General features: G+C 41.9%; 1 protein-coding gene and 1 long non-coding RNA gene across 2 annotated transcripts; both read right to left on the reverse strand.

Annotated features, from left to right (window-relative positions):
• Nucleotides 1–10,313: 10,313 nt before the first annotated feature.
• On the reverse strand, nt 10,314–18,567 carry Faslg (Fas ligand). The gene is made up of 4 exons (XM_021650785.2): nt 17,518–18,567; nt 16,674–16,719; nt 12,490–12,546; nt 10,314–11,516 (listed from the first exon to the last, which is right to left on the reverse strand). Exons 1-4 carry the CDS (start codon nt 18,052–18,054, stop codon nt 11,122–11,124), a joined length of 1,035 nt encoding a protein of 344 aa, XP_021506460.2. The 5' UTR covers nt 18,055–18,567; the 3' UTR covers nt 10,314–11,121.
• Nucleotides 18,568–20,100: 1,533 nt separating this feature from the next.
• On the reverse strand, nt 20,101–25,077 carry LOC132646495 (uncharacterized). The gene is made up of 4 exons (XR_009584791.1): nt 24,969–25,077; nt 22,849–22,905; nt 21,628–21,814; nt 20,101–20,745 (listed from the first exon to the last, which is right to left on the reverse strand). It is a non-coding gene; the product is annotated as an uncharacterized LOC132646495 (long non-coding RNA).
• Nucleotides 25,078–27,469: the final 2,392 nt, after the last annotated feature.

Below are 27,469 nucleotides of genomic sequence, written 5' to 3' on the forward strand. Positions count from 1 at the left end.
GATTTTAGGAAAATGCCAGCAAGAAGCACACAGTGTAAGTTGTATTCTCCTGAAAACAAAACTGTGAGAAAGTGAGACATTCGCTTTCACTCCCAGATCCTAGGAACTCCTAGAAGGTCCCTTAGATTCTACATGCATGAGGTCAAAGGTATGGAAGGCATGCCCAGGAAAATAGGCAAATCTAATCTAAGCGTTTAAGTCTAGAATATTTTAATAAAGGTTTAATAAAATTCCATAGTTTTTATGGAATTCCTGAGTGTGTGAATGGGTGGCTCTCTGATTCCTGTGCCTTCTCTTGGACTCTTTTCCTTCTGTTGGTTTGTCTTGTCCAACTTTGATATGACAGTTTTTTATCATTTTTGATATATTTTTTAAATAAATGAATGAATAAGTTAGTGAATGATTGAATTAAAACATAGCCATTAAAGTAAATGTTAATAACTCAAACCTTCTGGGAAAATCCGTTTTCTCCATTACAGTGACACTGGGTATTTCAACCACTCTGGCACAGGCCTTATTACGTTCAGGAGTAGTTGACCAACAGATAATGGACTCCACAGTTTTGTTTGGTTTTGTGTTCGTATGTGTGTTTTTATTTGGTTAAAGTTTTATGTTTTGTTTTGTTTGGAGGGGCCTCATTTTGTTGTCTTGTTTTTGTTGTTATATTGAGTTTTTGTTTGTTTTTTTGGGAAAAAAACAAAGTTGGATGGCTAGAGATGGAGAGAGAATCTGGAAGGACTTGAGGAAGGGGAAGAATATCATCAAAATAAATTTAAATATTGTTTTAAATAATAAAAATGTAATAAGAAATAAAACTATAAATAACCTTAATAAAACATTAACTGAACAAAATCTATGTGACTACGTCTCCCAAAGAAAAAGGACATAAATAAATACTGAGCCATATACCACATTTTTTTGAAAGATAGAATTCATAGTGTAAAAGATGTAGATAATTTCCCCGAAATATGTTGTAATAGATTCCACACAATTTTAGTCAAATGCCCAATGGTATTTGAGAGAGGTAAGAAAGAAACATTTGGCAAGATGATTAGAAAGTCTACAGAGAGTAAATAAACAAAAAACTGCCAGAAATGCTTTGAAGAGAGTGACAGAGATATTAGCCTCAGTAATGCAGTCATAAGGAGATGAAGAGAACAGAAAATCAGGATAAACAGAAACTGAGACTAAGACAACAGTGTTGAGCTGAGCAGCAAAAAGGCAGTTCAGTTCTGTGTTCTGAAAAGGTAGTTCATTCCCTTCACTGCAGCACACCAATGCAGATTTTAAAGGTACTATGGAGCTAAAACATAGCGTAAGACTTATATTGGAAAAACTTTATAATTATAAAATGAGGTAAGTCTGGGAGTGAGTGACAAGAAGCTATAGAAGGCAAAAAGAGATGTGTTTTTAAAACTTAAACATTTCTACGCGGAAAAAATTAACAGGTAGATGACACATTGGGAGGAAACAGCTGTAACACATATAACAGATGCTAACAAGCAAAGAGCTATCATGTACCCCTGAGGAAAACACAATGGCCCAATTTTTAAAAGATCAAATTCTGGTGGATAAGTCACCGGCAAAACCAAAAATAAAAATCCAGACTTCCCAAATACTTTTTAAATGTAAATTCTAATAAGGGACCAATTTTGCCTGGCAGTTACAACTTTTTTTTTTTTTTAAACTAATGATAAAATAGAATCGTGGAGGGAAAAAAAGCATTCTCAGGTGGTGGGCGTGACAGTGTGAACTGGTACAACATTTTAAATAATAATTTGACAAACACGTCAGATGTTGTAGTAGACAGTTTGTGCTAGCTTAGCCCTTTTAATTCTTTCTTTCCTAGAAAAAGGCTAGCTGAAATATTGATACATAAATATAATCACTTGCCGTATCTTTTGAAAGAACAAAAAAATCTGAGAACAACCTAAGTACCCTTAGGGAAAGGACAGATGGTGTGATGGACTGTGCACAGTTATTAAGATGGAAAAAAAAGCTCTGTGTGGAGAGGAGATCTTTTTATTGTTTTTTTTTTTTCGTTAATTGAGGCATTTTATCTTAGCACTAACATAAAAATAGTTGTGGATTTAACTGGAGAAACAGACAAATAGAAAAAATAAGTCTAGGAAATAATTATGGCAAGTGCTACAAAGGAAACAGAGAAAAAGTAGGCGTAATCCTTGATTCATCTCTTTCCAATACCCAATCATCAGACATGAAAGCCCTGCTATCAAAATATGTACCCACATTTTCCGTTTCTCTTCGATTCCACTTGGGTGACTCTTTCCTGCGGCTTTCCTTAGTCCAGTCAGTGAAGCTGAAACCCCTCGGCCCAGGTTCCAGACCCTGCCCAAGCTGACCCTGCCCAGCATCCATCTCTTGCCATCCCCAGGAGTCTGCTCGCATAGATCTTGGTTTATTCACTTTTCATATGAAGCATACCCTGTGTTAGATCCATGGCGAGGAGAGAGGAGAAAGACACCTCCGGTGGGGAGTCTGGAGATCAGGGCAGGTATCTGCCGACAAGGTAGAGCTCCTACTTCTTAAGGCTTAGGTAGGCTCCCCAAAGCATATTGCCATGTGCTCTACAGTCCCCCGCCCCTGCAATGCATCGTTGGATCCCAAACACCAAAAGCCGGCCTACAAAAGGCTGTTCACGCTCTCTCAAATGCGCTCTACCTAGCGATTGTATTGCTATTTTATTTTATATATTATATACTTATGATTTTGTTGTTGCGGTAGTCCTAGAGACGAAACCCAGGAACTCCTGCAGACATGGTACCCTTCCCTACATCTTCATCCCCACACTGTTCTTTCAAATGACACTAATATAATCACCAGCGTATGTTGACTATCTAAAGGGCTTCATGAAGGCATTTCCGTGCATTCATATAATGCATTTTAACTATATTCACATAATGCTCACTAGTCTTTCTTCCTCAGAGCCCTCTCCCTAATGTCATTGTCTAGTCTTTTTTTAGCTCATCTTCTCTTTTAATTCTTAAAATATAATTTATCATTGCCTAATAATTTCTAAGTTAATGTGCTAATTTTTCACTCATTTTGGAGCCCCATTTAAGGTTAGGTTTAATAATAATTAACCAGAATTTGCGGGTGTGCTTCAGATCTGACAAGCCTAGTTTTGAGTTCTAATGCTGATAGTCCGTGGCCACTGAAAAGTTGCTTAATCTCTGTGAATGCCTAGAAGTTTTCTCAGGAGCTGGAGTCAGATATGTTTGGCTAAGGAGGTTGTTACAGAAAGGACCTAACCTAAATATAGGCACTTTCTAAAAGTCTTACTCAGACAGAGGCCATGGATTCTTAGTATGGACATATTTCATACTTTGAAGGCAGTAATAAGTCTTATGGTAAAAGTCAGATCAATTTTTAATTAAAAGTTGATATATTTACCCATCCTGTGAGTCATAAATACAAATTTGGTTGTAAGGCAGAAAAAGCATTCCTAACCAAATGTAGACCCACTGTGAGCTCACCTCAACTCCTGGCTATATTCCCTGCTAGACTCAGAAGCATTCTTCATATTCATTGGACAGGGTGGAAAGGCTGGCTGGCCAGCCTAGTCAGCAACGACAGGACCCCAAGAACACAACTCTAAAGGAAGCCTTAGCAGAATCAATCCTTGACCGTTTCTTCTCTTCACCACCCTTCCCGGACCTCTGCAGAAGCTTTCTGAATTTCTTAGAAACCAGAATACAGTCACCTACACGATGCAAAGAGGATGCTGAGGCTGAGATAATTCTGCCATTCAAGCTCACACTTGGGAGTTCTGTTTAACACCTCTTTGTCTCTTTCTCACCATCTAAAAGGTGTTGTCTCTTCTCAGTGAATCTAAGGTCTCTTCAGTCTAGACTTTAACTTCTTTGGTGAAGATCTAGAATGTAATTCGTTTATTTGAGGCCAGAGGTAGTCTCTTTATAGCTCCTCGAAACTTCCACGAACCTCCTCTTTCAAGGATGCGCAACTTTTAGACCTTTCCCTTCCAAACAAATGCATATGCATTTTCTTCTACAGACTGGAAGTGGAGCCAGAACAGTGTTGGGTTGGAGCAGGGTGGAGGATAAACTCTAGAAGAAATGAACCCCAAAGATCTAGCCAGGCCCCACAGAAGCCCTGGAAACTCCAACAGGTGGCTGTTGTCTCATTTGCGATGGTTCTTGCCTTCTATGCCTTACTTATTTGAACACTTTAAAAGTTGATAGCATAGAGGGTGTCTCTTACCAAAACTTCACATAGTCTTTGAAGTGGTTCGCCCACAGAAAGTGGAGATGCAACATGAGAATGAAGAGGGGTTCTAGTCCCTCTACAACAAGCTGTACGGGAGGAGGGGGATTCCCTTGGCAGCTCTCACCTCCTGAAGGGATCCCAGGTTTAATGAAGAGAGTAGCTACCATGAAGGACAGCACTAAGCTTACATGTCCTGTTACTCAAAGTAAATGTTTAAATATCATCTTTTAAAATTGCATTTAAGAATGAAAAGACATAGTCTCAGGATGGCTAATCATATCCGCAGGAATATGAATACAACTGTAGCTTATCATAATAAGCAAAATAAACCAGACTCAGAAAGTTAAATAGACAACTATAATGTTTTATTTCAGATTGAGAGCATAGATTTAAGTATATGAACATATATATAACATGAAAATAGAAGGGGGAAGGGGCCAGCAGGAAAGGAGAGGAGCGTGAGAAGGTAACTGGAAATTAAAATGAGCAAAGTACAGGATACAGATGTATGACTATGTTATAAGCCCCATTATTTTGTATTCTATTAAAATATGACTAATCATACTAGACTTTGTATATAATGTGCTCAGAATATATTGAATGTCTCAACTATGAATAAAGAATCTGGCACAAGCCAGTTGCTCTTATATGTGTAATGTCATACTTAAAAATAAAAGCAAGAATCATAAAATGAAAAAAAAATTATAAAATGATTTTAAAGACTATGTTTAATAAAAACAGTATTTTTTTTACTTTCACATTTCAAAAAATGACATTTTCCTATCTGTTTCTTATAATAGGTAATTTTTACAGCTGAGCTTTTTCTATATGGATCTTATAAAACTATTAAAGAGCAAGAACTCTTGATTTTCTCTGTGCATATGTGTATAAATGCATGAGGGGTGTGTACATGTGATGTCTGTGTATGCATATATGTCACAGCGCATGTGTGGAGGTCAGAAGACAACTTTGTAGAGCCAGTTTTCTCTTTCCACCTTTACACACTTTCTGGAAACTGATCTCAGTTTCTAGATTTGCAAGGCAAGTGCCTTTGCCTGCCAATCCACCTCACCTGGCCAAGAATTTATCTAATCATGACCACCATGAAAGTTATTGAGAAATACAACAGTTCCACCGATTTCCGTCCAGCAGTCTTTCCAAATCATGAAGTGTTTTCTTTTCATGGCATCAACAGCCTTTCTATAGAGGACCAAGAAAAGAAAGTTCACAATGTTCATGGGACTTACTTCCAGTTATGCATGTAGTTAGGCTGTTTGCAGAGTGGTGGTTGTGGGAGTTCAGATGGAAGCAGCTCTTAGAAAGAAGCTAGAGGAAAACTGAGGACACCTCCGAGACCCCGTGATCTCTATCTCTAGGGTGTCTCCAGCTTGCTCTCTATTGCTACAGCACAATATCACGGACTGACCGGTTTATAAGGTGAAGAATGTAGTTCTAAGGGCTGGGCAGTCCATGGGCGTGACTATGGGCAGGGCATAGCGATGGCATTTGATGATTGCTTTGTGCTTCCATAACTTGGCATAAAGCAAAAATACAAGAACAATGTTTTAAAAAGCTAAAACAAACAAAAAAACACAGTGGGCAGATTATTAACCTAGTCCTAGAAAAAAAAAAAACCAACAAAACCCAATCTATTTATGAGGGCTCTGCTTTCATGACCTAGTACTTTTTAGTAGGTACCATATCCCTAAACATATGAGTCTATATGACACTGGAATAAAACCTACCAACTTTCTATCTTAAGGTTCTGAACTTGCAACTTCTCTGCTTGGGGTGATCTGCCCTGGACACCTGGGTATCTTGTTTTCCCTCGTTTCAATAACTGCTTTTCCATCACTCTCTGCCACCTTACCTAATTTTCTTCATGACACTTACTACCACATGACATTAAATATTTGTTTGCTTTCTTCTGGAGAACAAAAATTCATGTAACGCATATTGACCTCAAACTTGCAATCATACTTTAGTCTCCTAAGTACAGGAATAACAGGTATGTACCTACAGATATTTTGATTATTTTTTTATTGCCTGTTTCCCACTTTGCTGTTAAAAGCAAAACTCCATAAAAGATTCTACTATTGTATCCTCTAAGAAAGTTTTACATATATATATATATATATATATATATATATATATATATATATATATACGATATGATAGACCAAAGAAAAAAAAGACACTTGCTAACTTCCAGGCAAGTGTTGTAGTGGCACTTCTGTTGTTGCAACAAACAACTCTTCCATTGAATTTGAGACTTGTTCCAGAGGAGGGAAGCCATTCCTGGTACTATAAACCTGGTCAAAAAAAAAATCCTTGTTGAGACTCTAGCAGGGGAATTTGGATATTATGGTTTAGCTAAATTTTCATAGCAGCACCTGCTCATAAGTATTTGTATCATACCCATAGACAAATATTATTCTTATCATTAATCAGAGAAACCTTTCTTTTTCCCTCAATGAATGATGGTGAATGCAGAGACTCGGGTACACAAAGTGCTGAGAACAAGTGATGGATGAGTGCTCAGCCCTAAGTAAGACATTTATTCCAAACCCCTAAGGCTCAGCGAACATTATGAAGGAGAAGCTAGAAAGAATGTAAGGGCCATAAGATAGGAGAAAGGGCTGCAAAATGCTATTATATGCTAAGACATAGCCATTGCGATCATAGATTCACAGTAGCTGCAGATGTTTGCACTGGGGCTGCACAAGAATAGGCCCATCAATAAAAGCCAAACTCAGACAGAAGAGTGCATCGTAGGTCCCTATCCTTCACTGCCAAACTGTTTGCTACTGAAAGAGTCATGGAGAGGTAGTGAAGAGCTTAAGATAGCCTGAATATAACTCCATTTTGAAATAAAGATCTTGACTGGGAACTGAATTCAGGCACCAGGAAATATCACAGAATGTACACCTGGCAGAAAACAAAGTTAACTCTCCTAGCAACAGCCTCCAGGAAATATAACAGAATAAATGCTTCATAGAAAATAGAGACAAACTCCCTGGCAATAATCAATGGGAATTGGTTGAGAATCGGGTGGGAAAATTCTCCCCAATGTTTTAGATATGGTTTAGAAAAATAGCCGTTGTGATTATGTGCCTCAGAAAAGGTCACCCTGCCCTGCTAAACTTCACCCAATTCTGTAATGCCAAGGCTTGTGCCCCCCTGCTTGCTGCCATGGAAACCCCCGGCTCACAGACTTTCCCTTTAAAAATCCTGTTCACTCAGAGCTCCAGGTCCCACTTCTCTACTGCTGCGCCAGTGAGACTTGGGTCCCGAGTTCGATCGCTCTCGTAATAAAGCTCTCTTGCAATTGCAATGAGTCGTCTCCTGGTGGTCTCTGAGGGTCCCGTGAAGCTGGCATAACAGTAGTAATTACCTTCAGTTGTGTGTCCACTAGGCTCAAATGGATTAAATTTAATTGTCCACATAGATGGTTTGGGTTAAACAAAATGAATCACAAAACAAAAGTCACATGTCTTAGAAAGGGAACTGGGAGGGGGCAAGGGAGATTGGAAAGAAATAAGAAAGAGTATAGGGAGAACTTAATCAGCACACATTATATACATGCACAAAATTATCAAAGAACAAAATCAGTCAGGAAAAACATTTTAAAACACTTGTAGAGTAAATGCATGTCCTATGTTTATTTTAATTACCAGAATTTCGAGTGTCTACTCAAGGAGATGTTTGTAAATTTGGAAATGGTGACATCTGGTACTCAGTTTCACATGTAGCTTACACTGTGTGTAACATACACACACACACACACACACACACACACACTGTATTACTCCAAGCCTTCAGTAAACTTTGTCTACACACATTGTTGTAGGGATGCCTTGATTGCAATTAATTACTCTACTGTGGGAGTGCAAGCGCATCTATAGCAAGAATTCAGAGAAGAGCCAGGAAACCTGCCCATTTATAGATAAGAAGGGTCTCTCTTGAAAGCCTTGGAAAATGTTAAGATTGGAGCTCCTACAGGATGTGAGCATGAGGCTTGTGTCATTCTATACAATTAGAAGAAAGGGTGACCCCGCAGCTCTGAGGAAACCTCTAAATGGGACAGGACGAAAGTTGCAGTGGCTTAATTCTGAAGATGTTTTCTCAGAAGTATGAAGAACTGTGTCACAGAGGCAGAGGTGAGCAGGTCAGTGTTGAGATGACACCTGCTGCCTTTGAGTGTAAGGAACAAGATGCCTGCTTAGCCACTTACATAACCAAGTCTGTCAGCTTTCCAGGTGAACTCTAAAGGTCCCTGGCACTACCAAATGCTGCATCACTTCTCAGTTGGACTCATTACAAACACCGAAAACGATGTGCTCTGCCTCTCATTTTCTAGATCACTTGTGACCATCACAAGTGTGTGTCCTCTGCACTTCTTTAAATAAGATCCAGACAATGTCTATGTCTTAGCTCATAAAGCCAAGCTTTGGCTTTAGTTGTGAGGGGCCAGGCTTCCCCCTCCATTTCCCTCTTCTGAAAATATCTCAGATGAGGCACTCTTCTGAGGACGGCCACAGGAAAGCTCTTTCCTGTGAAGCTGTGGTAAGTCAAAACCTACTTCAGAGAACACAAAGCCACCACCCTGGGGGGCTAAGAAAAGAATGGGTGTTGTGTGATGTTAGATGTTAGAAAAAGAAAACCTCAAACTACTCGACTAGAGTTGATTTCTGTATAGGTCTGCGATCAAGTTTGTGTTTAATCATCTTTCATTAAGAAACAATGGGAGATCCCATTTTCAATTAATACATTCAAAAGTGTTTGGTTTTAACATTGCTTCTGTTTTAAATGAAAGAAAAATAACTGAAGGTTTCTAAAGGCATTGTTAGCATCTCTTCACTGGAACTAGTACTATATCTGTTCTTCACCAAAAGGCCAAACATCAGAACATTAAAGTGTAGTGAGCTATTAATATCACCCCAAAGGCACCATAGAGAGGTGTATAGGTGAGCAGTTTGCTGCTAGATTACAACACCCACCAATCCCAAGATGCTTCTGCCCCATACTCACTTCTTCTTTGCTGTAGTGTGATCATCTAGAAATGCCCATTGCCCAAGAAAATAAAAATATCCAGAAAACTTCCCATGACCCTTGGAATAGACATTTTTGATGGTTGAGGCCAAAATAATAGGGAAAGATTAGGAGTATTTCATCATAATGGCTGAAAAGACAAATCTACAGCCCCAAACCCAAATACCTCTCAGAAATTCTCTGTGAAGGAACCAAACCACCCAAAGCAGAACATAGGCAGAAAGAATCATCTGAGGAAGAACAGTAGATACTTTCCAACCTGAGGCTTTGGTTTTGTCCTTCAACTCATTCAGGAAACATTTGTTGGCTCTTTTGAATGGCAGGTTGACCTCAGTTGTCTTGGGACATTCTCTTCTTCCTCCCTTGTTTAATTCCTGGAAATGCCAGGTACCTAATGATATCTTTCTTTTATCTAGTGTTATGGATTAGGGTATGTTTCAGATTTGTTTTTTTGTTTTGTTTTGTTTTTAACTTTTCTTCCCATTTGTGGCTTCAAACACCCATTGGGTAATCTATACAAAATTCTATTGAACACACACGCTAAGTTATATACATATTAATTCTTTTCTGAACATCAGAGGTCAAGTTGTCTATCAAAGACCACAAAGTGAGTGAAGAACAGCAACAAAGCTTCAGCTCTAGCCTTTTCACTATGAAGCATGTGTCCTTTCTACTTGGCCATGGCTCTCCCCAGGAAAAGATGAGCTGCCATCAAATATATGGAAAGTTGGGTTGGCTTAATATTGACCATAATGTTGGTAAACAAAACTCAGGATAGTGTGAGGTTCAGAGGTTTAGAGAAGAGAAACCAACAAAGATAGGAGAATTTGTCACACAGCTCTACTCACCATTGCAAAGTCCTCTAGAATACTCCAAAGTCATTGTGAATGAAGAAACCATGGAGAAAAGAAATAATAAGCATATCTCACTGGTTTCCAAATATATATCCTTAATGCATTTATGTATTGTATAATGTAATTTTTATTTTTCTTTTCTTCATTAAGAGGCACAAAACATAAATATTGGTTTTATTAAAGGAAAACAGCATTAGTAGCTGATAATAACAGATTTTTGAAGACTATTAGCGTTTATTGCCAAGAAACATTCAGATATCTACCATCAAATGCAACACATATGTTTCTAATGTGTACTTTATAATGTACTCATTGTATCTTTATGGCTCTTTAGAATCTTTCTGCTCTCTCAAACATACGAACACACACAGACATCATTGCACTGGACTGCTGTGCAGAGAATGATTTCTGCTTCAAACATCCCTCTTCTCTGTTAGCATAAAAGTTTGGCTCAGAAAACATAAGTTAAAAGTGAAGATGCTGCCAATGGGATACTGGCTACTTTCAGTCTCTAGCTTATCAGTTCAAACCTAGCCTCCTTTCGCATCTCTTGTATATTCATAGCACAACTATGTGCCTAGAAGACGATCTCTTGTGAGGTAGCAAGTAGATCCACCCTGGAAGGTGAGTTTAAAGGTATCCTCTTCAATGGCTAACATGCTCTTGGTCATTTAATACCAGACAGTTCCTTCTCTGTGCCTCTGTGTTGTCAGATGGCAGCCCAAAGCTTTATGTTCCTTAGTCACAGTCTTCCTCCCATATGGCTCATGATGGAGGCATTATGGACCGCTCCATACACGTCTGGGAAATGAAGGAGAGTGGACCTGTTGGACCTTGTGATCATGAGGTCTTTGCAGCTCATGTGGTCTCAACTAATCTCAACTGGTGTTAGGAGAACTCTGATGTAAGACAATATTTCCAGTGCCCGTGATAAGAAACAATAAATCATTTTAAAGTGCTTTTTCTTTTAAAGCTTATATAAGCCAAAAAAAGTCTTTGACTCCTCAAAATTAATCAGAGAGAGATGAGAGACATTGACATATAAATGGTCAGCACTGGTAAGATTGAATATTGCCCCCAGGTAGCTGCTGTGGGCCCATATCTGGCCAGTAGCGCAGTAGTTCAAATTCTTCTCCTCCATTAGCACCAGATCCCCGGGATACTTGGAGTTCCTCGTGTAGACCTTGTGTTTTAGGGGCTGGCTGTTGCAAGACTGACCCCGGAAGTATACTTTGGAATATACAAAGTACAGCCCAGCATCGCTGATCAGAAGGCCACCTTTCTTATACTTCACTCCCGAGATCAGAGCCGTTCCATATGTGTCTTCCCATTCCAGAGAGGCAGAACTTGAGTGGGGGTTTCCTGTAATAAACCAGAGGGGAGATTTCAGCCGGAAAGCCTCACACATCTGACAAGCTAAGCTTCCGAGGGAAAACTGTGGAGCCTTCCTTAACAAAAGTTCGATCCAGAATGACAGCTGAGGAGTCAAAACATGAACCAGAACTGAGTTTCTTCAAGACCTTTGTCAAATTGCCCACATTGTTTCATTTTAATCATCCATGTGATCGGGCCTATGATGAATCTCAGGGAAGATTATCAGGATAATTTCAGCTTTCGGGAATAAACACTTTATGGTCTAAACTAGTTTCAATACGGCTGAGCTTGGGGAATCCCCCCCACACACCCTGTAAGAAAAGGACTTCTGGAGTTCTACATCTGGGCAAAGTTTCATAATTATGTGGCCCACTTCCTCATTAGTTTGGTTGGATTCCTTGAGCTCTTATTCTGGGCTAATCACCTTCCCTTTTAGTCACACAATGTTATCGACCTACACACGGCAAGTACTCAGTAAGTGTCCATGGACCCAGATGAACTTTTCTACAGTCTTCAAGTGATTGCCGGAAACATGATATACCTCTCTTGTGATATTTACCTACATTTTTCATGTTTATCTTTTCTATGGCGTGTCCAGACCATATTGTGCTAAGCCACTTCTCCATTTCATGATCATAGGCTGAAAGCTCACAAATGTCTCTTTTTACTCAAAATAGTGCATCATTCACCCTCTGGGGCACCTCTTGGACCTATGTCACAAGTCCCCTTGCAGACTTTGGCATGTTTGGAAAGAGTACATTTTTATGGGCAAGATAAAATCATACACAGCTCCATAGTATTAGGTTTTGTCAGAGTCATGAGATTCAAGAGATAAACATGGTCTCGAGTGGTAAATACAGTTGTCAGTAATACTTTCCAAGAATCTGCAGTGGAAATTGAGCAGTTGGTCCCTATTTTTCCAAAGGTTTTCTGTTCCCACCCACTCTTTCCAGATACAAACCTGTTAAGTGGGCCACACACCTCGGCTCTTTTTTTTCAGAGGGTGGACTGGGGTGGCCTGCATAAGAGAGACGTAAAAAACACATGATGGAAATTTTTATTATTAAAATTATCAACTGCTATCTTGGTGAGACTCCAGATTCCATCACTTAAATACAAGATTTTTAGAGCACGAGAAAAGATATTCTACTACATATCTATCAAGAAAAATCTAAACTGAGGGATTCATAAGAGTCTGTATTTAAAAAAAACATTAAAAAGACAAGTAGGAGAAGACAGGCGCATACATAAATTACTTTACAATAAAATACAGGGAATACAAACACTGTTGCACAAAGCTGTCATTTCAGTTACTCCATTTAGAACTTCCCTTGGGCCCTTTAGATTGAGATTACCGCCCTAATTAAAACTGGCAAAAAGATATTGGGAGCTGACTGGCTATCACGATGATGTGCTATACGCCCCAGGCAGACTGTCAATCTAGGGTCTGTCTACCCTGATTCTGATGACTGATAAATGTCTAGCAAAGATTACCGATTCGGCTCCTGGCCACCATTCTACACTCTATTCCCAGACTGATTGTCTTAACACTTCCTCACAGATTGGGAGGTTGTCCACAATTTTACTCCATCGTGTCACCTTAGCCTCAGTTCCTCGATAGAAGGTACCAGCCTCGCTTCTCCCAATCCATCACATCAAACACTGGTACACAGGTCCTGAGACCTGTCTTTCCCTGCTTCTGGGCCTCTGCTCATTTGTACCCTAAAATGTTTGCCTTTCTGGATTGTTCTGGCTCCTCCTTGCTGGGACAACTGTTAAAAAAAAGTCTTTACTTTCTTCTTGTTCAGGAAAACAGAACCTCACAGGAATAAGCACTATGATCTACACTTGTCCTAACAGCGCTTGGGCTTTGGGAGCCCACCCACCAAGTCTTTCCTAACGGCGCTTTGCTATATGGTAAAGTCACAAGAGCACTTAGCCTTGCTTAGCACAGCATCAGTAAATTAAATTGAAGTAGTTAAAGTTGAAATAAGATACATATTTTTTCAATAAACACTATTTCTCTAACTTCAAATATTTCAGCTAAGGTAGAAACCTATGACTGAGCTTCCTGAATTCAGCTAATTAATGCTTTCAAAAAGTATCTACAGGAAGGGACTTGTCCCCAAGCCTGAGGTGGACAAGTCCCTTCCTATAGATATTTTGTGTGTGTGGATACAACAAACACTGACTGTGACAATAGCCCAGTTTACTGAGAACATTATCTAAACCATCATGCCCTCTCTAGCGCCTAGGACAAGCCACCTTTAAGGAAGCGTGAGTGAGCAGGATAGACAAGACTGGACCTTTTATACACCATAAATGATGCAAGCAGCTGACCTGGCATCCTGCCATGCACTAACAGGAAATGAAGCAGAGAACCACACACTGCTTACCTTTATATTCCTCATACAGTCTAGTGTAACGTTATTCTCATAAAATGTGCTTCTATAAATATGCTGAATAGTTTCTAGAACTATCTAGAAATATGAGGAATGACTTTTTCCTGCCTTGGGCTCTTTGAATGGGCAATGTGGACTGTCCTCCTCAAGAGGGTTCTGATCTATCCCTGTGCAAGAGCAGAAACCACTTTATAAAGGGCTTTCCCAGACCACTCTGCATTGTATCATTCTTAGCACAGTTTGAAACTGTATTGTTGGCTTGTTGGTGTTCATCTTCTCCACTATGTTGTAAGCTCCATGAGAAAAGGCATCTATCTTTATCTCTCATTCTCAATCACCAACCAGCCTTGGCCATAGGAGGTTCTCTAAAAACCTTGTATATAAACAAAATATCCAATTAGCTAACCATGGGGAAGGTAGCAGGATAAGAAGAAATAGGACTGAGTATATGGCTGAGTGAGAAAAGGCACTTTCTGCCAAGTCTGAGGATCTGAGTTTGATCCCCAGAACCCACAGGTAGAAGAAAAGAACCAATTCTCACAAGTTGTTCTCTGACCTATACACACATGCTGTGGCACATACATGTACGTGTGTATGTAAACACACAATAAGATAAATGTTTGAAAAGTATTTTAAATGGAAGAAAAAATCTATAGTATCTCCCCCCCCACACACACAAAATTATTATGTTGGTTTGTTCTTTTCTTAGAAGTTAAAAATATGCATATGTACTTCATAATGAGTATTAAACTAAAAATGGCCTTTGATAACTTATCTGTTTATTTAACAATATAACATACACAATAGTCTTTAAAAGTCCTAGCAGGTGGTTTTAATTGCTGTTCATGATGTTCTTTTACTAATGTGTCACAGTATATGCAACTCATCTCTTTTTCTGAGGATTAGGTTTATTCCAAATTGTTGCTTTATAAGAAAGTGTTGAAATTATATATGTATATGCAATTATATACACATATATTCATATATATGTATATATACAGACATATGTACAGACATGTCTGTATGTATACATATGTATGAATATGTCTGTATATATATTTCCTCCAACTCTTCTACTGAGAGAATCTTCTAGTGATGAGATTGCAAGGTAGACAAATATTTCAAGCCCTTGCTATAAACTTTCCTAGTGTTCTTCATGATGCTTACAGCAATTTCCAAGCATGCTGGATGAAACTTGTGCCAAATATGGTCTTTTTTTTTTCCCTCACATATTGGATAATCTTTGTTTTTTTTTTTTATTTTTGTGAATGTGATAGAAGAAATAAAATGTCCTTTTCTTTAACCCAGCCCCCCTTAACAGTAAGGTTACAAGTTTGACTTTCCTGTGACAATTTATCAATTTCTGGCCATCTTTGTTGAAATAAAGAAGGTAACTACTGGGGTAGGTAGACCTGACTCATCTGTTCATTTGACTTTTATTCACTGAAATGACTCCACAGAGTGGGTGAAGAAGTGTGATAAACATCTGTTTCACAAGCCACACTCCACTGATTTTCAAAGTGATTTAGAAATCCTGAGAGGTTTCGTTTTTCTAACCAGTTATTTCCACTGTCCTTGTGTGATCAGGGCTTCCTGGTACTTAGAGACTTGACTGCAGAGCTGAAAACCAGTGCACACCATGGTGACCCCTGCGAGAGCTTGTACCCTCAGGCCGGAGCTGACTGGTCACTTTCTGAGAGCAGAGCCAGCCCTCCTCTTTATGAATGCCACTGCTGCCTTTAGGCTTCCTTCAGGGTTATTAGGACGAGGCGTCAACTATTGCCTTTGCAAAGGTCACCTGCTTTTCACTCATTTCAGGGCCATTATGTTTCTCAATGAATCAGAAAGCCCTATAGGTAACAAGGCCTCCAGGGGATTGTTCTCCCAGTCCCAGTTTCATACCAGGAGGCTTGGGCATTGAACCTGATTGGTCTAGTATTTTGTATTTCTTCTGAAAAATGGGGTGGATGGACCACAATTTCTACAGGTTCCTTCCCAACTCAAACAAAATCTAAAACCTCATGAACATGACTCCAAGACAAACAAAGCATATCCTGAAATCTCTGTTGAGTCTTCCAAAACACACCCCAAATGTTATGTTCAACATAGTCATCTTCCTCTTATCCTAGATTTTAATATGTGTCTGTGTGGAGAAGGGTGCTGTACCATCAAAAGCATCCTCTGAGGGAAAGGCGTTCAGGTCTGTGAACAAAGGCGAAAGTCCTCCCCAAGCTTCTTATGAACCCAGAAGAAATACATTAATGTAAAAACATTTGTTTACTTCTTCAAATTGTTGTTGTATTTCATAAAATATTTAAAAACTAAAGCTCAATTCTTGAGTAGAAGAGAGGACATCCTCAGAACTATTTGCGTCTGCCTCTACTCCCCTTCTGTTCCAAGAATTCACAGCCACCATAATGTGAGATGGGACCAAGTTACCCAAGGAAGGGGCCAAGAGAAAAGGTCCACGATTATATGTGTGTCTCTTTCCAAAGTCATGACCAAATTCACTTGAGTTATGTGCAGTGTTCATTCAGATACACTGCTGCTGAGCAATAAACCGCACTCAATATTTTCACATTGTTCACAGAACCGGACTGAACAGAGAGTCAAAGTTCTTCCGGACTTCTTGCCTACCAATTTAAGCCCAGGACTGGAACAGAATCCCAGGCATCCTCCTGGGATTGAGGATCACTTAGAGGACTACTTTGGGGAGCTCAAAAGACAACATAAAAGCACTTACCTATTTGCTTTTCGAAAGGTGATACTTTAAGGCTTTGGTTGGTGAACTAGTGAAAGAGAAAAAGAGTCATACAATAAATGGTGACTTCCTTAAGCCAGGAGACAGAAGTCACATCAGTGTGTGCAAAGATTACTCAAGTACTTCAGACCCAGGCCTGACTCAGACTTTGGCCACATAATTGGAGTAGTACTAAGATTTCTAAGTATTTTCAAAGAGATTTAGTTTATACTTTGAAACAAGATTCAAAATTGATTTTCTTCCTCAAATTGCTAAATATGAAACAGTAGGAAGCTCAAACCACACTCTTGACAACAGAGAGTGGAGTAATTATTTGCCTTGCATTCTCTAGAAGATGAAAAATATTCCCTTTGAGCAGTGGTTCTCAACCTTCTTAAAGGCTGTGACCCCTTAAGAGTTCTTCATGTCGCAGTGACCTCCATCTATAGAATTATTTCGTTTTGCTACTTCATAACTGCAACTTTGCTACTGCTACAAATCACAATGTGAATATCTGATGTGCAGGATATTTGACAGGTGACCCCCTGTAAAAAAACCATTTGACACCCCTCCTTCCCACAAGGGGTCGGGACCCACAGGTTGAGAACCACTGCCTTTGAGGGCCTGAGCCTGTGTCTCCAACTGTAAAATAGACTTATAGCAACCCTTTCCCCAAACAGAGGGGATTAAAAGGATTTTTGCCATTAAAAACAAAACAACAACAAAACAGCTCGTTGCAACACAGTGGCCCGCATGGAGCACAGCAGGCCCCGCACCCGTGCAGCGCAGCAGACTCGTGTTGCACGCGGGGACTTGGGGGTTATAAATCCACGTGCCAGGCGCTTACCTCACGGAGTTCTGCCAGCTCCTTCTGCAGATGGAAGAGCTGATACATTCCTAATGCCAATCCAACCAGAGCCACCATAACCATGAAAAAGATCACCGGTAGCCACAGTTCTGTGTTGTGGTTCCTCTTCTTCTGTAGAGGGGTTAGTAGTGGCAGTGGGGGTGGGGGTGGTTGTGATGGAGGTGGTAGTGGTGGCGGAGGTGGTGGTAGTCTCCTTTGGTCTGGCCTTCCAGGCACAGAGGACGGACAGGTTAAAACTGACTCTGGAGGAGCCCAAGGAGAAGTGGCACTGTTGTCCACCCAGTAGATTTGTGGACTTGGGTAATTCACAGGCTGCTGCATGGCGCCCAGCCCCAGGAAAGCCTTTCTGTTTCTCTCAATCCTGTGGAGACTGGAGTGTCGTGTCGAGGACGGGACTCCTGACGCTGACTGCTTCAGAGAAGGCAAGTGGGTCTCTTTTATAAAGTTTCCACAGTCAAGGGAAACACCTCTTTCCTGTGTTCTCTTTCTCTGCTGCTCTGTGAGACACCCACTCATGTTGCATCTGAAGCTGAGAAGCCTCAAAAAGCTCACAGCAGTCCCAGGAAGTTTCCGCCCACAAATTTCTGACGAACGTCTTCGAAGTTCCAATTGGCGTTCCTGTGCTAGGCAACCAGGTTTACCTGCCTGAGGTCTCAGTCACCGAGTTAGCCACTGGATACACCTTGAGGACCTTAGCTATTTTGCAGCTGCAAGGAGCGCCCAGTAGGGTGTGTCCTGCAAGGCCTGTGGGTGCTGAGGCACTGGGAAAGGACCATGGAGTTTGGCTAGGGAACTTACCTCCGAGTCTGAATTTTTGCACGGGGAATCTAATCCCCTGTTGCTGCCCCTTCCTTCTCTACCTACCACAGCCTTGCATATCACCATCATTTCATAACTGAGAGGGTAAATGCCGCCCCACCCATTCCACAGATTAGATCAGAGGTGGCAAATCACGGGCCCTTGTGTCCTGTGGTACCAGAGGATTGTTTTCCTATCAACAATGGCTTTTCTTCCATTAATTGCTCACTTTCAAAACTGAGCTCACACATACTAAAGATACGTCCTTCTTCTATTCGACAACAGAAGATTAGCCATCCCCTGGCCATCTCTGAACTCCAGGCAGCTGCCACCAGGAATGCGCTGCAGGTGTTCCAAGCTGCCTGCCCCCACTGCGCCGTTTTTCCTGAGGAAGAGGCCTTCCTGCTCTATAATCATTTATCTTCGCAATCTCTGTTATGGCCACCAAATGAAACTTGAGGTGCCCAATTCAGAAGAGTTTGAGATGAGCAATTACTATGTTTTTTTTATAGCAAGTGTGCCTTAACCACCACACAGGACACACTAAAACTTTATTCAACATTTGCAGCAGATTTAACTATGTATCTTAGGCCTTTCTAAAACCGGCCACATACACAGCATTTATGTCTAACAACGGCTAAGAATTCATCCTCGGTTCCCATAATTTTCCCATAGAAACCATATAAATTCCAGTCGTTCCTATATTCCACCTGTTTGGCAAACGCTACCTTTTTAAATGTTCTTAGTTTTTATTTCATGCTTTGGGATTTCTAGGATGATCACCCTACCTCTCTCACCTATGGCAAACCAACACCTAAAGTGTTATTTTCCTGCTATTGTCATCCTGCCCCACCCCAGCTGCTAATTCAACCTGTTTCTCCTAACATCACTCTACTGGCATTTTCCTGATCCTCTTTTCTCTTGCCCCCAGTCATCGGGTCTTTTTTTTTTTTCACCTGAGACACATTTCTTATCTTCCCCTTATATTCACTATGACTGCTATCCGTATATCAGATCAGGCTCTCCTTGCTTTTCTACCTCAGACTCCCAGCTTTCTTCAGTAATCACCATTCTGTATTTTCACATCTGTCTTTGCCCTTCTTCTTTTGATTTGTTTTTTGATAGAAGAATTAGAATATCCAACCCCTACTGCCCTCCAATCACACACAGAGAGAGTCTTAGCTGAAAGAGACAAGAGAGAAACTTTCATAACCTGGGTTGGAGTTTGGTAGTGACAACCAGCAGTAATGGCACTATTACTGGAAAGAGTAAGAAAGAATAAACACTCCTATGAACAGTCACAGGGACCCATTGAATTGGTACCAAAACCTTATTAATGAAAAGAAATCATCATTCCAAGCAGAACCTATCTCTGTAGCTACTGAAGGAAAGACTAATGTAAGAGCCGCAGGCTGGTGACTCCCCCATCTTGGAACTTCAAGCTGAGTTCTTTCAACCTCCTACTTCTATGATTCCAGGGAATCAGCAGTAAAGTTGACTCAAGAGACTACAGCCAGAACTCCAGAGGTGACTCAGTGGCTCTAGAGAAGGTGATATATACTTAGCCAAGGAACCTGCTATTTGCCTTAGGGAGCCTAAGGAAGCCCTCTATGGCAAGCTTCAAGCAGACAGATAGATCAGACAGGAAGCTCTCAAACGTGAGCAAAGACCGCAGTACAGGCCAAGTTTGAGTTTCTTTGTTTATTTATAATGAATACTGCTTACTGCAACATAGTAGCTGAATGCTTAGAACTTGCCTGTGCTTTAAACTGGATAGGTTTAGTCTTCAAAAAAGAAAGAGGGTTTGGTAAGTTTTTTTTCCTGATGGGAAGGGGAAATACCAAGCGTAACTTGTTTCTTAACACACCAGACTGAAGGGCGATGTCACCAGGCTGCAGTGACAGCAGCACTGGGTAGAAATTATTCTCCAGCCCTTTATACCACATGCAACTGTATCATTGTGATCTCAGAACTATTTGCTCTCCTTCCACCGCCCATGGATATCAGTCAGGGCTGGTCAGAAAAATGTAAGTAACTAGAAGTATAAGGAGTAATGGAAGACTTAATACAATGAAAGGATTTTTTTTAAGTTACGAAGGCCAATTTTTAAAACATTTAAAGGATAGAACTCTTGTTACAACCAAAAAAAAAAAAAAAAATCCAGTTCCTAACAGCATTGAGACTGGTGATGGTTACGGGGCCCTCAAGACTGTAGGAAAACATCCAAAGGCTTCTGCTGTGCTCACCCGTTGTTCCAGGAGCTTCTGTGAAGAGCAGCTACTTCTCCTTTCCATCTTCTATCCCTTACTCTGGTGGCACTTCCCAGTGAACTCTCAAGAGGATCCTACCCATAATGGAGACTAGGAATAACGGTAATCTCTAGGCTCTGCCTTCCTGGAGGCCGAGGCACTAGAAAGAAGGGGACAGAACTGAGTATTAACAAATTGTGTGTTGTGCTTTGTGTCTACTTATTCATCATTGCTGAATTCATAAGTAGGTCCTGGCTGATGAGTGAAGGCAAGAGAGTCCCAGGTCGGGAACAGGACCTCTCAGTAAGAAATGAGATTCTCCTGCCACCTCAGCTGGGAATGCTATGTGCTCCTCTCGCCAAGGGCACTGCAGATGCTAGGAGCCGGCTAGCAGTCTTACTGTGGGAACATGATTACACTGCATCTCCCTTCCACTAAGGTGGGTCGTGTGAATCTTTATATTGCTAATTTCTGTAAATTTGAATATGGTTTTGTTTCTGCACCATTTCAAAGAGTGTACCAGTGGCTTCCTGTTGGTCTTAGGATAAAATACGAACTCTCTATATTTACTTGAACTTCTTTACTTCCAAGGTCCTGAAGGAACTATGCTGTAGTGACATCACAAGTGGACAGCTGAGCCAAACTTACAGCCTAGAGAGGGTCTAATGTGAGGATGATCATACGAACATTAAGACCAAATCATAAGCAATGAAGAGTCTATAGAGCAGTAAGGAAGAGACCCAGGATGTGAGGCACAGTCACAAATATCTATTAAGGCTGGAAATATGTGGGTCTTGTGGGCACCTGTTTTTGAGACAGTGCCTCATGTACCCCAGGCTGGCCTCAAACTCACTCTGTACATAGACATCAATAACTTGAACTCCCGATGCTCCTACATTCACCTTCCAAGTGTTGGGATGGCTTGCCTGCGCCACCCCACTTGCCTATCTTGAAGGATCGTCTTAGGGGACTCTTCTTGATGTTTGAACTTCTTTGTTACAAAAACACATGCCACGGTGGGTTTGTGGGAAAGCGCACTCACCAAAGGCTGACTTAAATGTCAAGGTCGTTGCTTTTGTCACCCACTGTTTCCTCTGAGTACTTTGCAGATATTGGGTAAGGCATGCAGCTGGATGCTTCGAGAGCTGAGGTGAATCTCACGAGAAGTCACTTTTAAGCACATACTTCCTCAGTCTGTCTCACAGATTTACTTGCTGTCTGTCACAGACCTTGAAAGAAGAGGGACATTCAAGCCTCTTGTAGTAGTTGGTTATTTTATAAATAACTGCATCTCCCATCCAGGAGCCCAATTTGAAAATTATCCCTGCTACTGCTGTGTTAGATATAACAGGGACTTGGTGACTTGAGCAATAGAAACACATTTCCTCCCAGTTGTTCAAGGTCAGAAGTTCAAGACCAGAGTGCCACAGCAGGTGGGTTCTGCATGCTGAGGGCCCTCTTGCCTTGCCCCTTATTTCACAAAGATGGACACTGAGCTTCAGAGACGAGAGGTTTCCCCCCAAGTATCCAAGATCCCACAGGCAGAGAGTGAAAGAACCAGGAAGAGAACATAGCCTGACTCCTGGTGCCTTTCCATCAAGTCAACATGTCTGTAAATGAAAACACATGCATCTGGTCTCTGTTCAAGTCCACCCACATGTGTGTTCTAGTGTATTCAAGACACCACGGAGGGAGCGAGGGCAGGATAGGATAGCCCCAGGGCCTTAAGGAGCTTAGAGTGGCTTGTGATCCTACTGTTATCCTCACTCTCTCTATTTCTGAACATTTGTGGTTTTCATGATCAAATATGAACGCAATGTTCTTAAGGGACAGGTTGAGAAGAAGAGCGGAAAGAAAGAATCATTTATTGTCTACCACATGCCAGGCAGGGTTCTAGGGACAATATTTGACTTTATTTGACTCTTAAGGGGTCTCCTTAGATAAGTATTATTATTCCCCACTCTGAAAACGATTCAGAGAATTTATAGAACACAGGAGGTAGTGGAACTCGGCTTTGAATTCAGATCTTACTAGCAGACCTCTTTGCATCGGTTAGCTTCATTTTCTCCTCATACCCGTCTACTCTCCCCTGCTGATTCTCACACCCTTGGAGGGTGCCTTGTAAAAGTAAGGTTCCCCAAGTGTTGCTTATTCTTCTGAGTGTTACCAGATACTTGACCAGAAGCAATTTAAGGGAAGAAGGATTCCTGTTTTGGTTGGTTGGTTGGTTGGTTGGTTGGTTGGTTGGTTGGTTTGGGCTTACAGTTAGATATAGTCCATCCTGGCAGGTGTGGCACGGCGGCAGTTGGTCATATTACATCTGCAGTCAGAAAAACACAGAATAGACAGAAAGTTGGGCTGGGTTATGAAAGCTCTGCCCCTAGCAAAGCACCCCTTCAACTACCTTTCACTTCAAAATGCACCGCCATGTCATCCATTCAGTAACTGGAAATCTTTCCTATTTTCTAAACCCAAACATCTTCCTGGAGAATGTTTCAAGGTGTGAATTTTAGAATCTGTCATGTCTTAGAGGCTGGTTCATAGGAAATCGTCAACAAGAGTTTACTGAGATCGTTTCTCAGCCTTTGGCCAAGGTCAGACACCTTATCACTCACTGTTGGCATGTACAGACGCCACGAGTAAAGCTAGAACCAGACTGCAAAGGCAGTTCCACTAGACTTGAGAGATGGAAGAAACACAGCTTCTGTCACTGGACACTGTCATAATAATCAAGAAATGACACACGGAGAATGAGCTGCCCTGAGCAGCCCCTTTCCCACACATGCCAAATGCCAGGTAAATTATGGTTTGCCAAGGTCCAGGGCACAGAACTGTACAAAAGGTCTCTGAGATCCCTCCTATCTCCAAAGCCTATGGTTTCAAGTTGAGAGAGAGGTTGAATAAAGGATGAGTAGGAGATGGGATGGGCAGAAGGAAAAGAGGTACAAGAAGGAAAAAAAAATGAGTCCTTGAGGGAAGTTGAAAACTGGAGATTGGAGAGGAGAAAATAGTGGAACAGAAGGCATCACCATCTCCATCCTCCAGATAGGTGCTTACAGGATGTGATTGGTTTCCTGGTCTTTCTAGCCCACAGCACAAAGTCACAGCCGTGAAGCTGGGGTCTGCATGCTGCTGCTACTCCCTGTCAGTCCTAAAGAGATTCACTGCTCACCCCACCCAAACAGAAACCAAAGCCCAGGGAAAATAAGCTACAATGTAGCTCCACAGGAACACCGCCAAATCCCTTCCTAGCCTCCTCCTGTGTGCTGTACCCTGTTCAACCCTAACTGAACCATCCAGAAACATGAAACCTCAGACAACAGAACAACAAGACGGTATAAGCCTCAGTTGTGGTGACCCGCAGGCTGCATACCTATCTCTCTCTCTTCTCAGAACTTACCACAGTGACATTCTGTCACTGTCCTCAGGCACCTCCATGTTGTCTCCTCTGGCTACTGCGGAGGCCAGCATGCTTTGCTTCCTCACCGCCACTGGAAACCCACCTGCACTGTCACTGCAAAGGTGAACCTTGAGACACACCAAGTCTATCCTCCCCATCCGAGCCCTGGTTAACACACACTGAGCCACCTGAATTGAGTCCTCAGGATGACTGACAGCTGGGCGATCTGAAAACACAGGCCATCCCATGCCCGGGGACCAGTCTAAGTCCTCGGCAGGGAAAGAGGAGTCTGCAGAATGATTACCTTTGTTGTTCATCCTGGTCCAGCTTCATCCTCACATGCTTAGTAAGTAGCCACTGATGCCTCCAGGCATGGTGACAAGCTTTTTTTTATTGTTTATTATTATTAGTTACATTTTATTAACTCTGTATCCCAGCTGGATCCCCCTCCCTTATGCCCTCCCAATCCCACCCTCCCTCCCTCAGCTTCTCCCTGCCCCTTTCCAAGTCCACTTTTGTCTGCTAGATACCGAATCCCATCCTTCGTATGGACTATCATGTTAATTTTTTTAAAAAGAATAAACCAGTGCAGTACATACAGCAAATGCCCCACGGGGCAGGTTCCAAACTGCGCAGTAACTTTTACAAAGTTACATAGGCGACTATCAAATGGCCGTGTCTGGACTCAGACCCAGACTGGTGAGCTGACTAAATGGGTAGCGGTCCTTGATGTGGAGTCTGAGAGCCCAGAGTCAATCCCTGGGACCCACATGGTGGAAGGAGAAAACCAACCCCGTCAAGCTGATCTCTGACCTCCGCATGTACACCATGGCTCATGCACCCCTCTCCCTGTACATCCACACAAAATAAAAACGTTTAAATGATTCAATTCCCGGTGTCTTCGTTGGCTTGCTCTTGCTTTAGCTTTAGTAAACACCCTGACCAAAAGCAGAGTGGGGAGGAAAGGGTTTGTTACATCTTACCAGTCAGAGTCCATGGTATAGTGAAGCCAGGGAAGGAGCTCAGGGCAGGAACCTAGAAATACAGACTTGAAGTAGACACCTTGGAGAGGTGCTGCTTACTGGCTTGCTCCATGGCCAGTAAGTTTAGACGGCTTTCTTACGCAACCTATGATCATTTGCCCAGCGATGGCACCACCCACAGTTGGCTGGGCCCTGCTACATCAATCACTAATGAAGAAAATGCCCTACAAACCAATCTGATGGGCGCTTTTTGTTTTTTCAGCTGAGGTTCCCTCTTCTCATGTAACCCTGACTTGTTTCACACTGACAACAACCAGAACACAAAACAAGCTGAATGGCTCCAGTGTCCATACCACTGGCATCCCACTGTTTCTCTGGAGCCTTGTTCACCTGTTCTTTCTTCTGAGACAGAGCCCTACTTCTTCAGTTTTCCAAACACTGGCTGTCCCAGAGTCTCCATCTGTGTCCAGTCTCCACCACCAACCACCTGAGTTTGCTGATGCAACACCCTAAGAGATGCCTCGTCACTGTCTCGAGGCTGTCTTCTGTGGCTGTGTGGAGGTCAGCCTGCTGCACTTTTCTTGCCAGCGTCAGAAACCCACCTGCATTGTCACTACAAGGGTAAACATTTGCAATTTTGTGTCTACATCTGGTCCATCTCTCCTGGATGGAACCTTCTGAAGCATACACTGAGCCACCAGAATTTATTTCCAAGATGCCTGCCAGCAGGATGAGTCAGCCGCCTCATCAAAGATAAACAGCTCTTGAAAACCCACCAACCCAGCAATGCATTTCCTCCTTTGCCCTCGAATTTCTCACATATCAAGGTTATTTGACCATAAAGATGAGGAGACCTCAGCCCTGGACCCCTGCCACTTCTTTGACATATATCTCCCAAGGGATTAGCAGAAAAAGCAACCATGCCAGGGTTTCCTTTTCCTCTGAATTAGCTCCCTTGTAGCACACAACATTCTTCATTCCTACAACACTGTTCTCTGTGTGTGTGTTTCCTTCCTTCTCTCAGTCCTTCTCCCCTCTCTCCTCTCACTCTCCTCTTCTCCCTCCTCTCCATCCTCTCTCTTTCATCTGTTTCCTTGCACACATCCTGAGACCTGCTCTGCTTCAAACTCCTAACCAACACCCGTCACACAGAAGGGCTGGAGAAGAGCAGGAGGCAGAGAATAAAAATATATAAGGAACCAGTTTCACTCCCCCTAACTCTTCCAGATGATTCTCTTTGGGTTCCACCTCCACAGAGTGAAGCAGAGGCAGCCAGCAGTTTGGTGGGTTATTGAGGAAGTGGTCAAAGAGGTGGCAGCAGGCATTTCCTTTGACAGAAGGCTTTGGGGCAGAAGGTATGTGACATTGCCTCTCCATGAAAAATCTCTTCTGCAGTATATTCTTTCCACTTCACAAAATTTGGTCATGTGTTCACTCACTAATTTATTCTTTTACTTATTTGCTATGAGACTAAAATGTGTCGTTGTGCCAAGTGTAGGACCTGCTTCTAGATCTCAACAGTAAGATCACCTACTCTAACTTTCACAGTGTCCAGGAGAAAACCTGAAATGAAGCAACCTTTCTAAACTGTACCCAGCACTATAGCTAGGAGCTTATTGTCCCCAACAGTGAAATGTCTCAGTGCAAACAGGAAAATATTAAACATTAAACATATTAGGGTCTCTGTGTACAGATCTTTCCTTCCCTACTTCCTGATCTCCAAAATGCCAGGATTCAAGAAATAGTGGATTGTTTCTGGTGAGCAGTTGTCTTCATCACTGTTCTGTTGTGAAGAAACAGCATGACCAAGGCAACTCTAAAAGGAGAACATTTAACTGAGGGCTTGCTTACAGTGTCAGAGGCTGAGTCCGTTAGCATCATGGCAGCGGGTATGGCAAAATGCATGGCAGAAATGGTGCTGAGAGCTAGCTACATTCTGATTTGTAGGCAGATGTGGGGTAGCAGCGGGAGACATGCTACTGGGGAGCCAGCCTGAAGCAAGAGTGAGGCCGAGATGTCTAAGCCCCGATAATCTCATCTTGAGATCAGCAGAAATAAGACTGTTCCCTCCCTGCCCTGGGCCTGCATGTTCCAGTAGCTTTACAACCCTCCCTTCTGTGGCCAGGTTTCAGGTTATATTTCCTCTCTCCTTATAAGAGACGTCCAGAAAACATCTGGAATTCCTCTTCACGCAAATAAAGCATTCCCAGCATCTTGACCCCAGCCAATGACGTAGACTCATCCCGAAAACCCCTACTCACTCCCCAAAGTTTCTAGAGCTCTTGTTTCCCCCACTCCCAATAAAGAGATCTGTCTCGCTGAGAACTCTCTCCTGAGGAGGCTGTTTCTCCCACACTCTCGCCAACAGAGATCCTGCTTGCACCCACCTGTCCCAACAAAGCTTGACTTCCTCCAGTCCAGGGCGCTGCACAATGTGCCTGAATACCCTCAGAGAGGACCTCAAGCCTCCAGTCTCCCATCAACGGTCAAGACCGCCTATG

The sequence above is a fragment of the Meriones unguiculatus genome, chromosome 11 (genome assembly GCF_030254825.1).
Source record: "Meriones unguiculatus strain TT.TT164.6M chromosome 11, Bangor_MerUng_6.1, whole genome shotgun sequence".
Lineage (NCBI taxonomy): Eukaryota > Metazoa > Chordata > Mammalia > Rodentia > Muridae > Meriones > Meriones unguiculatus.

What these genes read in the sequence shown, in the direction of transcription:
- Faslg (XM_021650785.2), bottom strand. Translation starts at nt 18,054, where the DNA reads ATGAGTGGGTGTCTCACAGAGCAGCAGAGAAAGAGAACACAGGAAAGA. An exon ending in AGCTGGCAGAACTCCGTGAG is followed by an intron (nt 16,720 to 17,517) that starts GTAAGCGCCTGG and finishes CTCTTTCACTAG; the next exon opens with TTCACCAACCAAAGCCTTAA. An exon ending in ACCTTTCGAAAAGCAAATAG is followed by an intron (nt 12,547 to 16,673) that starts GTAAGTGCTTTT and finishes TCTCTTATGCAG; the next exon opens with GCCACCCCAGTCCACCCTCT.